Here is a 15602-nt window from a genome sequence, read left to right as displayed (position 1 = left end):
CCAAATGAAATCCATTTCCACCTCCATCTGTGATACAGGGATCTGCGCCATGAAAAACGACCGGAAAGGTAAAAACAACATTTGAATAAGTTGTTAACAACATTAAGTAAACAAATTAATTAAGTTTGTAACAACCACTTTTGCTTTGGCATTTGGAGGCAATTAGAATTTTGATGGATGTTGAAGTTAGGAAAAAAGCGATTTCACTCTACATATTGTAAGACATATTTACACAGTTGAAAACTTGAACACAGCAACTGATTAACATTGAGAGAAGTGGAATAGAGTTGTCTTAAGTTTCTCTGTCCTGTTTCTGTGATAACAACCATCATGTACTTGAAACACCACCCATGGCATCAGGAAGCCTGAACCCTTCCACCTCACCTCTTACCCCATCGACCTGAAAAAATCCTTTGAGTTGGTATGAAAGAATAATGGGTGACATGTAGGAGAACTATAAACACGTCAGGTGGCAGACATCTAATCTGATAAATTTCTCTTCTTGCAATCTGACATTTTCTGAACTGGTTTCTCATGGAGATGGAATCTATTATGATCAGATTAAAGATCACTTCTCTCATAGTTTGATGGAATACCACTCTCCCCTCTGGGCTGGCTCCCCTGCCTCACACCCTCAAAAAATGTTCTGCAGAAATTCCATTGATAATTTCGATAGACATTCTACAGAAATTCTATGGTACTTTAGGACCAAATTCTATTGAGCTGACTTTGTCAAAAGGATGTGTTTGTTTAGTGAATCTTTATCTCAAAGATCGTTCAAAAAAGTGTCACTTTCTCCAAGAAGAGTTGGCATAGGGTTCATCTTTGGACTGTTCTGTTTGACCCATCAGCTTCGTATGGTTACCATCGTGCCTGTTATTCAAAGTTTATGAACAAAGCTGATACAGATCGTGCTCAGAAACGCAAAGCAAGAGTTTAAAAGACCCTTCACATGTTCCAATAAAGTCCCATGTCCTTTTTCTCAAGACTGTGTGGGGTAAGGTGTTCCAGGAACTCTCTAGTTTCTTCAGGGTACTGGCACTAACTTATCTACTCAGCGAAAGACACTGTGGGATCTTTCATGTCCACAAACAACCAGTGGTGGCAGATGAGGCATCCAGTTTAGCATCATTCTGATGGTAGACAAATGCATTGATGCCTTTCCCTGCTTGCGAAACATCAGGGTGATGGTTTATAGCTGGGTCAATACTTGAACCCACTTTAGATAAGTTAAAGGTGAATGTTCACACTTATAAGCTATCCTTGCCGGCCTTGTCGAGAATAGCATATCAACGTGAATTTGAAATAAAACATTTAAAAGTGAAAAACACATACCTGCCCACTGGTTGCAATTGTTTCCATCCATGGAGTGTCTTTGATTGGCAAATGAATAAATGGTACTTTGACATGTTTCTAGGTTCACATCAGGATTTTTCAAATATATTTTCCTGTTTGTGGAAAAAGAAATACTTTCGTTTTGTTGGCCATATATTTATGTTTTACAACAAAAAAAATTAATACAATATGTAATCTTCATATAAAATATGATGAACGGTGTAGGTGTGCAGTGTGTTCACATATGATGTGGTCACATGGCTTGCAGAACAGAATTTTCTTCCTGATACTCACTCGTACAACCCTTGTTGTCCTCTGGACAAGAAGATGCAGAAAATAATGGCAATAATTATGATCAATACAATGGCTGCACACAAACCCCCAATAAGTCCCCACTTGCTGATTATTATCTCGCAGTGTTTCCCCTCATACCAGAAGTTGCTGTCTGATGGACACCTGCAGAATAGAAACATCTCAGGTTGTGAAGTTTAGTTTGTCATGTAACACTATCAGGTCTTCAAACACATTCACTCATAAATTAAGAATATTTAGTTTATGGACTCAACTGCTGGAGTTAACTTTGCAAACAACAAGGCGTTTGGTGCTGAGGGTATCTTAAGTAATTAGCAGGCAGGTTTATACCAACGGAAGCAATTGCATACACAGTGAAAAGTACTCACAGACATTTGAGGCCATAACTTTCACCCTGGCAATATCCACCATGATCGCAGACAAACTGACTTTCACCAACAATTGGTAAGCAACGGTGAAAACACTTCACATTATCATTCGATTCAATCGCAACGTATTGACCTTCCAGTTGGGGGTTCTCACGACAAGTCACCTGATCAATTAAGTCATCCAAACCTGTGTGATAAAAGAGGCCACTTTTACCACTCGTATGTCACAAGCGACACTTAAACCACTCATTTTAAATTGTTTCACAAGGTCCCCCAAGAGATTGTTGAGATAAAATATCTTTCCGTAATAATTGTGAATTTCTTGGTACAACATTTGCACTCAATTAATTGTGGTATAAGAACAAATTTGTCTTCTTCACCGAACTCTAATAAATATTTGGACACAAAGACTTACTGTTGATAGTGATGTTTGACGTAGTTGTTGTTATTGTTTTGTTTACTGGATAGCAATAATCTGCAAAACAGAGTAACCCAATTGTTGTGAAAAGGCAGTGGTAATAAAATGTAGGTATGTTGTTGAAATTATCTCAACATAATGACATAAGTTAATATTATGAACTTACATAAAGTAAACAATGCAACAACCATTTATAACCAATAAACTTTTGACCACTTTCTGATGTCAAAGATATACAAAATGGTGCAAAGTCTGAAGATAAGATTGGGGAAAGATAATTATAAGCACATAGGAGACAAAGTCATCATGACTTGTGTGAACTGTCACAACTTTACACAAGATAGCAATGTTGGTGAAGCTTTTCTCAGAAGGTGGGAACAATGCAGAGAGATTCCTGTTCTGCAACTGCTCACTGACAATTCTTCACGGTGGGCTGTGATGTACACACTATGTTTGGACCTGCCATACCAGCTCTCCTCATGTTAATTGCAAGGTTTGAACAATTGAAAATGTTCATGCTCAAGTTGAGTTTTTGGTGTTTATTCACTGCTTTTGTTTTAAGTCTCATTAGCTTGGGCCGGATGATGATTGAATAATGTCACCTGTAGACAGTCATAATAGTCCTCCAGAAATGTGATGTTCCCGAGTCAATGATCTTCCTCTAGCATGGTGCACCATTACTGTACACCATAATGATTGTGAAGCAGCTGCTTAGTTGAATGTATGGTGAAGATTTGGTGATCTGCAAACATTTGAAAGTGGAGTGGACACCTCATTCTGGGAGATTGTCGGTTGTTGGATCACCTCAAGACTTGTGTTTACTGGGATACTTACTCTTCAATGACGACCACTACTGCAGGCCACAAACTAACAGGAGGTTGTCTATATCCATCGAATATATGGTTGAAGCCACCGGACAATCCCAGGTGCTGGGTAAAATTTTCAAGAAATCACATCAAGCGGTCATGCGGGTCAGCCGTTTCTAACTCCCTCAGCAGTTTCTCGAATGTATTATTGCCTCGTGACCCTCGCCAAAGGAGAGGGTATTGCATTTGGGTCCGTTTGTTTGTCCGTCTGTCTGTCTGTCCGCACAGAACTTTCATGATTTTCTCTGCAACCGCTTGTCGGATTGAGAAAAAATTTTCACCATAGGAGTGACTACTCATTGAAATGTTTTAATGATAATTATGACATCAAAGGTCACGTGGTGTGGCAGCCATATTGGAAAAACGGCAAAACTTTGGACCTCTGTATCTCTGAAACCGCACCAAGGAAAAAATTGAAACTTGGCACATGGCAAGTACTCCTCATGCAAGAGTTTGATTTTTTTTTAAATGACGTCATAGGTGCCCTTGTTATGACATCATAATTGCATATGTAGAATGCCACATCCAATCAGTATGAAAATTTTTGAGGGTAATCTTGGGATAAAATGGTCCACAGAAAAAAAAAATTCATTACGTCATCGGTCACTTGATTCAGCAGCCATATTGTTAATAAAAAAGCCTTCAAAAATCTTCTTCTCTGAAGTGACTGAACAAATCGAGGCAAAACTTTACACGTATGACCGCCTGTCCATGAGGAACAAAAGGTTCACACATATGATATCATTGGTCACATGGTTGGCAGCCATATTAGATTTACCCTAAAACTTATAAAAATACACCACTCAAAAGAAGTCCTGGCGAGGGTCTGCAATCTCTGATTGCTCTTTTTCTTTTTATCCACTGTGTTTGGGTGCCCGAGATGATCGGGCATTGGTGCCACATATCCATACTCCAATCTGTGGCTTGAATGGTAGCCGCGACGATGCAGACATATTTTCTGGGCATTAAATCGCCTGACCCAATCATCCCTCAAACGACGTCGGTCATGATCGAAGCAATTCAATTCACTCGGAGCCCAAGCTAATGTGAAAATGTGTATTGAAAATAACAATCGTGGAGGGAAATACAAAGAGAAGAAATAATTATCGACAACTATTTAAACTAAGTGCCCCAGGTTTCATATGATTGTAAAGGTCCATAATTATTTGACCTTGAAGGCCTCCAGGCATTCCACAGAGGACAAAGCAGGAAATAACTCAGGAATACTTGAAGCTGTGTCAGAGGGGCCACAGCTAAACCCAGGCATGAGGGCCCTGTGTGAGCAGTTCAGGCAGGTTGTCTCTCCATGGTCCAAGCACCACAGCCGTGGACAAGTCACGGCATAAAGCAGAGCCAAAACTGCTGCGGGAAGAAGTGGTCCGATTGCTCATAGGGAAGCTGGCTCCACCCTCCTTTGGTTGCTTGCACAGCATGTCTCTCCCTGTGAAAGCCCAGTTGAGACGGTCTCCAAGTTTCGCCCACTCCCCCTTTGTATCTCCCCAGCCCTCTCCCCACCCCTTGACATCACCGGTCCCACACGTGCCTTGCTCATTGGCATCACTCGCACAGAGGCCACACCTCTGTGCCTTGTGGCTCACCATGAAACTCCCTGGAAAGTGATTCACACCTAAACTGGTACCTTGTGCATCCCGCTAGTCTTTGCTCCCTTTCTTTTTTTTATTTTTAAGAAATTATGCACAGGAGGAGGTCATTCGGTCCATCATGCCTGTGCCACACCAATACCCGATTTAATCAATCCATCAATACCCCTTCCCCTCGTGTGCAGCCTTTTGGCTGCAACACTGGTACTGATTTTGTTGACCTCAGAAGGATGACAGGCTGAGTCAACTCCCTGGTGTTAATGCAGTGGAAACAGGGCTTGAATTCAGGACCCTAGGATCCCAAGCCTCCATCCTAACCGCTTAGCCAACAACAGGTTTTAACAAATCGAAAAACAAATAGGACAGATACGAAGGAAAGAAAATTAAAAGAAGTGGGTTTTTTTGTATAGAGGCTCGTATGAGAGCTAACACACAACGCACAGCAAGGGGGCATGAGACAAGAGGGACGGGAGTGGGAAGGACAACACAGTGGGGAACAGAGACATTAGGAGATCTGTGGAAGGGAGAGAGATGGGGCGGGAAACACGGGGAAAACAAGATGGACATTACAGGGACTTTCAGGAAGGAAAGCAGGGAATTTGAAGGAGGTGGGGTTAGGGTGGATTAACGTGGGTAGAAAAGATCGAGGTTTTGGATGGGGGATGACAGGAGGTGGTGGTGAACAGCTGTTTTGAAGACCTGGAGGGAAAAATGGGATTGAACAGAGTGAGGGAGTTTATTCCAAAGGCAGGAAAAAAGAGGAATGAAAGCATGAAGGTGAGCAGTGATTCGTGATTTTGGGAGTTTTACTAGAAGGGGGTTGTTGGCGGACCTTGAGTGCCCTGTGGAAATATGGTGGGGACAAATCGCAGCCACAGCAGGGGGGCGAGACCGGAGAGGAGACGGTAGAAGACAGAAAGACCACTGACCTGCCTGCAGTGAGAGAGTGAGAGGCCCAAAGACTCAGCCTCATTGCGGGAGATGCCAATGAAATGAAATGCCTTGGTTTCCACAGCGTGAAGCTGAGAAAGGTGGGAGGCAGGAGCACCAGCCCAGAGGGGAGAGCAGTCCTCCATCAGGCTGCGGACGAAAGCTTTGTATGTGGTCGAGAGCTCAGGTGGGCCGATGAAGGACTTTGCATGATGGAGGATTCCCAGTCGGCGACTGGCTTTGGAGGCCAAGTTGGAAAAATGGCTTTCCTAGGAAAGATCATGGCAGATAGTGAGACCCAGAAGCTTGAAAGAAAGGACTTCTTCCAGAGGATTGCTGAGAAAATGAATGGGGGGGGGGGTTGCCAAACAGTCCTTTCCGAGAGACATAGTGAGAGTGTGAGATTTGTCCGGATTGAAAGACATGTTCCACATGTTGGACCAGTTTGTGATTTTACCCAGATCTGCAGAGAGCAAAGAAGCTGCTACTTGCCAGTCTGAGGGATGACAGATGGTACGGCAGAGGGTGGAGTCATCAGCAAAGAGATACAGAGGATTTTCCAGAGAGTCGGAGAGATCATTGATGAAAACCAGAAAATGAACAGGGCCCAGAACGCTACCTTGAGGAACTCCAGCCTGGACAGGAAGAGGGGATGAGAGAACTCCATGAAGGGCCACATGTTGGCTACGACAGGAGAGGAAGTCTGCGAGCCATGAGTAGAGATGGCATTGGATACCATAGGAAGAGAGTTTGGTGAGCAGGCCAGGGTGCCAGACTGTGTCAAAAGCACGCGATATGTCTCGGGAGATGGCTCTGATTTCATGTCCGGCATTGAGGACCTCCACCCATTGTTGGGAGGGCAGAACAGCATATCCAGGGTAGAGTGACCTGGTCTGAAACCAAATTGATGATCAGAAATCAAGCCATTGGAAAAGAGGAAGGATTTAATGTCTGAAGCGATGATGGATTCCACAACCTTGCTGATGATTGGGAGAAGGCTGATTGGTCTGTCGTTCCAGGGATCTGTTTTTGCACCTTTTTATGCAGGGCAGTAATGTTTGCTGATTTCCAAGCACAGATGGCAGATGACCTTGAGCAAATGAGAGGGTGGAAAGAATAGAGAGAGGGTGAGCAAGAGCAGAGGAGCAGGTTTTTTGAAAACGTTGGCTGATGCCGTCTGGACTGGTTGCAGAACCTGAGTCGAGGTTTGGCAGCAAGCTCTCCACCTTGTCAGGAGGAAAGGACACAGATTCCAGGGACAATTGGGTGCGACTGGGTAGGGTGGCTACAGAAAGCGATTGGTTTTGGACACAAGATTTTGATGCAAACACCGAGTTTAGGCAATCAGCCTTTTCACGTGCGGTATCAGCAGTGTGGCCATTTGAGGCAAGGGAGAAGATGGAGGGGGAACATACAACAGAAACAGATTTTATTAGATGCCACCAGGATTTGGTGGAGGGAGAGAGGTTTGAGAGTTCAGACTTGAGCTTTGAAAGATGTTGTTTTCTGTCTCTCCTGAGGGTAGACCCACACTTGTTCCGAGTTTTATGGAAGGAACTGAGATCATCCTCAGTTGGGTTTGTTTTCCATGAGGCAAAGGCAAGTTGTTTCAGGACAACTGCCTCACCACAAGCTTCACTGAACCATGGGCGGGAGGAAGGGTAGGACAACTGAAGACGAGAGGGGATAAATCTGTGCATGAGGAAGAACAAGTTTCCTTGAAAGAATTCCCAGGATGAGTTCATGTTGGAGAAAGTAGTGTTCAGAGACCAGTCTGTAAGTTTGATGGCTGCTCGGAGACCCTGCCAGTCTGCTTGAGTGAAATGCCAGACTCGACGGCGGTGAGGTGGTTCTCTGATAACAGCCAGAGATATATCTACTTTAACAAGCACGTAGTCAGAAGAGCCGATTGGAGCGGAGGAAGAACAGCAGATATTTTCAGGGAAATTTGTCAAAATCAGATCCAGAAGAGATGGAGTACCATTGGTTGAGATCCGGGTCGGGAAGTTGACCGATTGAGTCAGTCCCAATGAGTCGCAGAAAGCTTTTGCTGAAGAGCCATGACAGGTGAGAGAGGTACCCACACCTAGCCAACTGGTATGATGACAATTGAAGTCACCACATATGAGGAAGAGAGAGTTTGGATGAGAAGATAGAAGTTGGTCCATGTTTTCAGATAGTGAGGTGTCCATGGAGTCATCACTGTTCGGTGGACGGTCCAGTACACATATAAACATGAGGTGGGAGAGGAGGGGAAGCCGTAGCCAGAGGTATTCCTGGGCTGTTGGGGAGTGAGGGGAGTGCATGGAGAGTGAGGAATAGAGTCTTTGATGAAGAGAGCAACACCTCCACCAGGACGAGGCTCAGGTCTGTCATACCGGAGGAGGGAGTAACCAGGGAGAGATACTTGGGAGTCAGAGACGTCTTGAGGGAGGAAAGTTTCTGTTAGTCAGATTATGTCTGGTTTGTCAGTGGCAACCTGTATGGAAAGATCTGTAAGGTTTGAGCGAAGGCCCCGGATATTTGAGGTCCACACTGTTAATGAAGAGGGAGGGGAGGAGGCTTTGGGTACAGCAAATGGGAGGGGAGGAGGAGGGAGGGACGAGAGAGGAAGGGGGGGAGGTAAGGATAGTTGTTTAAAGAGTGTGAGGGATTGCAGAATAGCTAGGGGAGGGGCCGTATGAGGAGTAGAAAAGGCTTTGTGGTGCTGGGGGAGGGGGGAAGAAGACAGTTGAGGATTTGAAGAAGTGGAGTGATGAGATGGAGGTGAGAGGGGAGGGAAAGGAGGCAGCTTTGTGGATGGGAGGGGGCAGCTTTGTGGATGGGAGGGGGGCAACTTTGAGAAGGGTGGTTGAAGGGGGTGAATAGTGGGAGAAGGGTGAGTGCGGAGAGTTGAGGGACAAAGGTGAGGAGGGAGTTTTTGAGAGAGGAGAGAGGGAGGCTTGGAGGGAAAAGAGTTGATGGTTGTTTTGAGAGTGAGAGTGAGGAGTGAGTTGGCACTGAAGTTGGAATAAAAGAATGGTTGATGGAAAGTGAACATTCATCGCAAACTGGGGTTTTAAAGATGTTTAGGTCAGAGATGTGATTTAACACGTTTCTTGATGGATGCAATAAAGGTGAAATCAGAGAATGGAGAGAAGAAACGCTGTAACAGTTGGATTTTTTAGGCGAGGTATGAAGGAGAGGTCGAATTAAGAGCAGTCTGTTTAAATGGAAAAAGAGTTGTGAATTATAATTGTCATGAGAACCACATGTGTGAAAGAGGAAGATGAAGCATCATTGGCTTGGTCATCATTGGTTAGATATATTATATTATAAGAGCTCCTTCTTCTTCCTCTTCTTTTTCTTATTTTTTTGAGAGTTTTCATCAGATTAGGTAATGGGAGGGTGTAGAAAAAATCGTGAGGTGAATGGTGAATTTGGATCGGTTAACACAGGGGGTGGAAACAGATCACGTGGTTATGGGAGAAACACGTGGCTCTGGGAGGTGTATAGTCAAAAGTGAATTATTTATTTATTTTTTATTTTAAAGGATTGCGTGTGTGGTGAATTTGGAACTGTAAACGCAGAGTGAAGCTGCTGGGTCGATGAAATTTATCAGGAAGAAGGTTCAGAGAGACACGTGGTTGCAGGAGGTGTATAGATCGAAAGGATACAAGGAAGATTATTATTTTTTGATGTATTTTTGAAGAACAGGTAAGATTCGGGAATGGGAGGTTGGAGATCGGAAGAAATCGTGAAGGTAATGGCGAGAGTGGGTCAGCTCAAGTAGAATAAAGATGGTGTGCCGTCAGAAGGAGGAGGAGGATGAAGAAGCGAAAAAAGAAGAAGGATCGGTACTCGTGGGTATGCAAGGCGAAAGGTAGTTTTTTGTTGTGTTTGTTTTGGATTTAAGAAGGGATAAATGGGTGAAGCGATGAAGGGATAAATTGAAGAGGGTGTGAAGGGATAAATTAATTTTAGACAACTACATGGGTGCAATGTGGACGGCAGTTGCTATACATTTCAACAACACGTTTCCAATATCATATCACAAGTCACCAACCTCACTCTTCTGCTAATACAAGCAATATTGGGGATGATTACCATGTACTCTGCAGATTAAAACCCTATCAGTCATTCCCACAACAATATTGTGATCGGTTATTTTCAGCATTCCTCAATCGGATGTTGTAGTGTGAGGAAGGACACAATGTAGAAACAAGAAAAAGAACAATCAGAGATTGCAGACACTCGCCAGGACTTGTTTTGTGTCATGTATTTTGTTTGGTGTTTGTCTACTGGTGTGTTCCAAAATAAATAATAGACACAACTGCATCTGCGACTTTATAACTGCTGGCAGTGATGACTGGGTACCAAGATGTCCGGCTTTGATGCAACCTTGCTTTGATCGCATACATGACCCTCACCCATGGCATTTATTACTATTCAATTGAATTTAGAATGGGATTAAAAGAAATTCAATTCAAATCAAATGGAAGACCAAATAGGTACAGTCCTGCTTTGGAGTCATCATAAGGAACCCAAACAAGCAAAAAGCAAAGCTGAAGTCATCAGGAGGCATGTGGATAGGATTCACATTTCAGCTGCTACTCCACTCTCAAACCCATCCAGGCGCAGCCATGTGTCCTCCAAGCCTGTCCCTCGGTGTACTGCATTTAGAGCAGAGGGTGGTGGGCTCTTGACAGAGAAGTCTGAAGTGAACGCCCGCTGGGCCGGTTACTTTGAGCTGCTGTACCAGGCTGATCCACCATCTGTTGAGTTAGATGTCAGGAGTGTTACAATCCCTATTGCTGATCCTCCAATCAACTGTGGTCCACCTTCGTTTGTGGAAACACAGGCTGTGGTGAACCGGTTGAAATGTGGTAAAGCTACTGGCATTTGTGGCATCCATGCTGAACTTCTCAAGGCTGGTGGAAATGCTGTACTCATGTCATTGCATGCAGTTCTGTGCTCTGCCTGGAACACAGGCATCATCCCAACTGATTGGAAGAGGGGCCTTGTTGTCCTTCTCTGGAAAGGGAAGGGTGATTGCCAAGACTGCAACAACTACCGAGGGGTGAAGCTGCTCTCGGTATCGGGCAAGGTCTTTGCTCGGATAATTCTTGATAGGGTTCACCACCATCTGATTTAGCACCAGCACCCAGAGCAGTCAGGCTTTACACGAAAGAGGTCAACGATTGACCGTATCCTTGCCCTTAGGGTCCTCACCGAACGCAGATGAGAGTTTCGGCAGAAGCTGCTTGCAGCCTCTGTTGATCTCTGTAAAGCGTTTGATTTAGTGAATTGGGATGCACTCTGTTGGATCCTTGGTCTTCATGTGGTGCCACCAAATCTGATCAATCTGATGTCTGAACTCTACTCTAGGACTGAGAGTGCTGTGAGATGTGTTGATATCACCTCCGACTTATTTATAGTTACCGGAGTGCAGCAGTGTTGTGTACAGGCCTCCACAGAGATCAAGCTGCGGTGCATCATTCGGGAATGTCAAAATATCTGACCTGATTTCGTAGATGTGCAGTCATCTTTGCGGAGACACTGGATATCCTTTTGGGGGACCTCGAGTTGCTGACTGAGGAGTTGGAGCTGCTGGGATTACCGGTTTCCTGGGTGAAAACTAAGATCCAGGCTTTCAATGACATCTTGGATGCTGCTATTTTGTCTGTACCTGTTTGTGGTGAGGATGTTGAGGTCACGGAGAGATTCACTTCCCTTGGCAGTGATATTCATGTCTCTGCTGGCTGTGAGCCAGAGGTCAACAGACATCTGGGTCGGCCCTGGGGAGTCATGGATTCACTGGATCATGGGATCTGGTGCTGTCGGTACCTGTGCAGGAGGATGAACGTCTGAGTCATCAGGTCCTTGGTGCTTCCAGTCTTGCTCTACGGATATGAGACTTGACCAGGGATCTGAGACGGCGATTTAATTCCTTTGGTACCAGGTCTCTTCAGAGAATCCTTGGCTATCGCTGGTTGGACTTTGTGTCCAACGAGCAGTTGCTGAGAGAGACGTAAATGAGATTTGTTACCTGCATAGTCTGTGAGCGTCAGCTGCGGCAGTATGGACATGTGGCTTGTTTTCCTGACGCTGATCCTGCTCACAAGATTCTCTCAGTGAGGGAGCCTCGTGAGTGGAGGACGCCAATGGGCCAACCATGTGCCTCGTGGTTGCAACTCATTGATGAGCATCTTTCGGAGATGGGGATGGGCCAGGCATCTGCCTGGGGGGATGGCCAGATGGAGCCCCTGGAGTACCGGCGGGAAGTGGACGCAGCGTCACGCTGCTCCGGCACATGCTGCCATACCTGACCAACCTGACCTGGCCGATGTTGACCTTTTGATCTCAAAACGTTAGGCTTCTTGCTTATGATGAACTCCACTATGTGGTGAAGTTTTGTGAAGATCGCTTTAAAATTGTGACCTGTAGGCGATAATCCTAAAAACAGACAGAGAAACCGACAAACTGAACAAGAAAAAAGACGTCGTGCAGAGCACGATACTTGTAAAATCCACTCTCCAAAGGTTGCCATGAATACATCAAATTGTCCATTTCGTTTATATTAAAATTGACAATCTTCATCAAAGCTCATATCAGGTCAATCGGATGAAAATTGATTCTTTTTCAGATTTAAATAGATTTTAGATGTTTGACCTTGAGTTGACCTTTGACCTTTTGACCTCAAAAATAGTTGCTTTCCCAATTCAGTGATTCACTATATGCCTGGTGTTGGCTTAATGGTTAGAGTGGTGGGCTTGGGATCCTCGGATCCTGAGTTCAAATCCTGCTTGGCTGCTCAATAAATACCAGGTGGGGTTGATTTTGCCTGTCATCCTTCTGTGATCGGTAAAATGAGTACCAGCTTGCTGGTATCCTGTGTTGGAGTGGAGAACTGTCCAGAATTGTGCAAAATAGCCCAGGAGACTGCTTAGGCAGCAGCGACGCTCTGCACAGTCTGGTCCCAATGAATGGAATGGATGCACTATGCAATTGCTGTTTACTTTTCACGTTAATCGGAAGAAAGTTGACGATTTTCAGATGAAATTTTATGATTTTAGAAGTTTGACATCGAGTTGACCTTTGATCTTTTGACCTCAAAGATAGTTGTTTTCCCAATTCAGTGATGGACTCTTCAATTGCTGTTTAATTTTCAAGTCTAGTCTGATGTAAATTGACGATTTTTCAGTAGAAAACTGATGCTTTTAGAAGTTTGACCTTGAGTTGACCTCTGACCTTTTGACCTCAAATAGTTGGTTTCCCAATTCAGTGATGCACTATGCAAATTCTGTTCAACTTTCAAGTCGATCGTATGAAAAATGACGATTTTAGAAATTTGCCTTCAAGATGACCTTTGACCCCAAAATCAATAGGCTTCTCATTTGAGACTACCTCTATAACTTGGTAAAGTTTCATGACAATCAGTTTGGAATTGTGACCTGTTGGCGAATGACAGACAGACAGGCAAATAAACAAACAAGCCGGTAGGCGACATGGGTGGTCGCTAGACTAAGGCGAATTTGAAATATGTAGATAAGAGAACACATCAGATGGCATTTTTGCCATTCGTTGTTCCATATAGGAACATGACGAGCAACTGTCCATTCATCATTTGTGTTCGATTCCCAAACCCAACGTTAGGGAATCCCAACGCGAACGTTGGGGTGAAAGCATATAGTAATAAATTGCATACGAGTCGTACAGTTTTTGACGGATCGAGCTGAAATTTTTTGACAAAGAGGTTGATTATAGTGTGCATAAAAGCGCGGAAGCCGATTTTTGATTTTCGAAAATAAAATATTTTTTGGATTTTTTCAAAAATTTCAAATTTCCGTTGCTAGGCAACGGTGGCGTCCATAGCAACGGTGCTCAAAAGAATATAATTAGATCCTGGTATGAACCTACCAGTCAAGTTTCATAAAAATTGGTTGACTCCTCTGGCCTCCAGAGCTGTCATACAAACAAACAAACAGACAGATGGAAAACCTGAGAAAAACGGTAGTCTAGCGACCACCCAACAGAATAACAAAATCCACTGACACATATACTTGAAAAATCTTTGATTTTGCAAGTAATAATGCATGGAGCCAACCAACATACTTGAAAAATCTTCGATTTTTGCAAGTAACAAACAAACGGACCGAAATGCAATACCCTCTCCTCTGTTGAGGGTAATAAAGACCTGGGGTGGCTTTATCAACAAGAGTCATCGGTCTTGTGTCCACGCGCCAATAATCATCAATTTTCTCACTCAATGCATGATTTTCCAACTATGACAAGGTCTCCAGCACTCTACAGCAATCCCATTCATCTGAAGGCATATTTGCATTTTAAAGCCACTTTCATTGGTTTTGCATTAACTACCAAATATTTTTAATAGCCAACAAGAAAAAGAGCAATCAGCGATTGCAGACCCTCGCCAGGACTTCTTTTGTGTGGTGTATTTTTTGTGGTGTTTGTGTACTGCTGTGTTACGTAATTAATAAGAGACATAATTACAATTGCCACTTTATAACTGCTGGTAGTGATGACCGGGTCCCAAGATGTCCCACTTTCATACAACCCCACTTTGATCGGACACCTGACGCTGACCCATGACGTAATCAGAAGGAACTCAAACAAGCAAAAAGCAGAGGAAGTCATCAGGAGGAACCTGGATAGGATTCATATTTCAGCTGATACTCCTCTACCCTCAAAACCCATCCAGGCACAGCCAAGTGAACCTTATTCAAAAATAAAAAATAAAAATCCCTAATCCAAAATTAAATAATTCTGGCTGCCAGACCATGTGTCCAATCAAGTTGAAATTTAAAACATTTATTTCCCCATCACTACTAGATCATAAATTTGAAGTTTCACATCGATTAATGAAGTGGTTCCAGAGAAAACAATATTTAATATCTTTCTTCAATCCAAGATGGCTTGCTTCTAAGCCTTGTGAACTATGAATTATTCTTCAACAAAATTGGACACGCATGGCTTGGGGAACATTTGTGTGAAGTTTCCCCTCAATTTGTCCAGCTGTTCTGGAGAAGATTTTTATAGGTTATATAGTAAATCCAATATGTTTGCCAAACCATGTGACCGATGACATCATATGTGTGAACGTTTTGTTCCTCATGGACAGGTGCTCATACTTGTAAAGTTTCGCCTCAATTTGTTCAGCCACTTCAGAGAAGAAGGTTGTTGAAGTTTAAAGTTTTTTTTTTTTAAGCAATATGGTTGCCGAATCACGTGACCGATGATGTCATCAAATTTTTTCTGTGGACCATTTTATCCTTGGAGAACCGTCAATAACTTTTCATACTGATCACATGTAGCATTCTTCATATGTAATTATGATATCATAACGAAGGCACATACGACATCATAAAAAAATCACATTCCCCATGAGGAGTACCTGCCATGTGCCAGATTTCAATGTTTTCCTTGGTGCAGTTTCAGAGATGCAGAGGTCCAATGATTTTCTGTTTTTCTAACAGGACTGCCACACCATGTGACCTTTGACACCATAATTATCATTAAAACATTCCACATGAGTCGTCACACCTATGGTGAAAATTTCATTTCAATTCGCCAAGTGGTTGCGGAGAAAAACACAAACGTTCTGTGCGACACACAAACAACCATACAACCAGACAGACAGACAGACAGACAGACAGACAGACACAAATGCAATACCCTCTCCATTGGCGAGGGTAATAATAATATTTAGCTTCCTCATAAAACATTAATTTGTTGCATTTGTTGGCCGCATCCGATCTCACATCAATAATGA

The 15602-nt window shown here is 43.5% G+C and overlaps 1 protein-coding gene across 1 annotated transcript in view; it reads right to left on the bottom strand.

The window, feature by feature from the left end:
- The window catches only part of LOC147018928 (mucin-3A-like), a 24211-nt gene extending 8965 nt beyond the window's left edge, over positions 1-15246 (bottom strand). Inside the window, exons 1-6 of the mRNA XM_085899060.1 lie at positions 15225-15246; positions 2431-2490; positions 2016-2202; positions 1630-1791; positions 1336-1448; positions 1-42 (exon numbers count right to left, since the gene is read on the bottom strand). The exon at positions 1-42 is cut by the window's left edge and continues 29 nt beyond it. Of these exons, the coding sequence (XP_085755186.1) occupies positions 1-42; positions 1336-1448; positions 1630-1791; positions 2016-2202; positions 2431-2490; positions 15225-15231 (571 nt within the window). The 5' untranslated portion in view covers positions 15232-15246. The remainder of the gene's footprint in view (positions 43-1335; positions 1449-1629; positions 1792-2015; positions 2203-2430; positions 2491-15224) is intronic.
- Between the last annotated feature and the right edge of the window lie 356 nt (positions 15247-15602).

This window comes from Eptatretus burgeri, chromosome 10, assembly GCF_056783735.1.
Source record: "Eptatretus burgeri isolate ZD-2024b chromosome 10, Ebu_testis_v1, whole genome shotgun sequence".
In the NCBI taxonomy this organism is placed as follows: Eukaryota; Metazoa; Chordata; class Myxini; order Myxiniformes; family Myxinidae; genus Eptatretus; species Eptatretus burgeri.
Note: the sequence above shows the minus strand (reverse complement) of the source record. Positions and strands in the feature narration are given on the sequence as shown.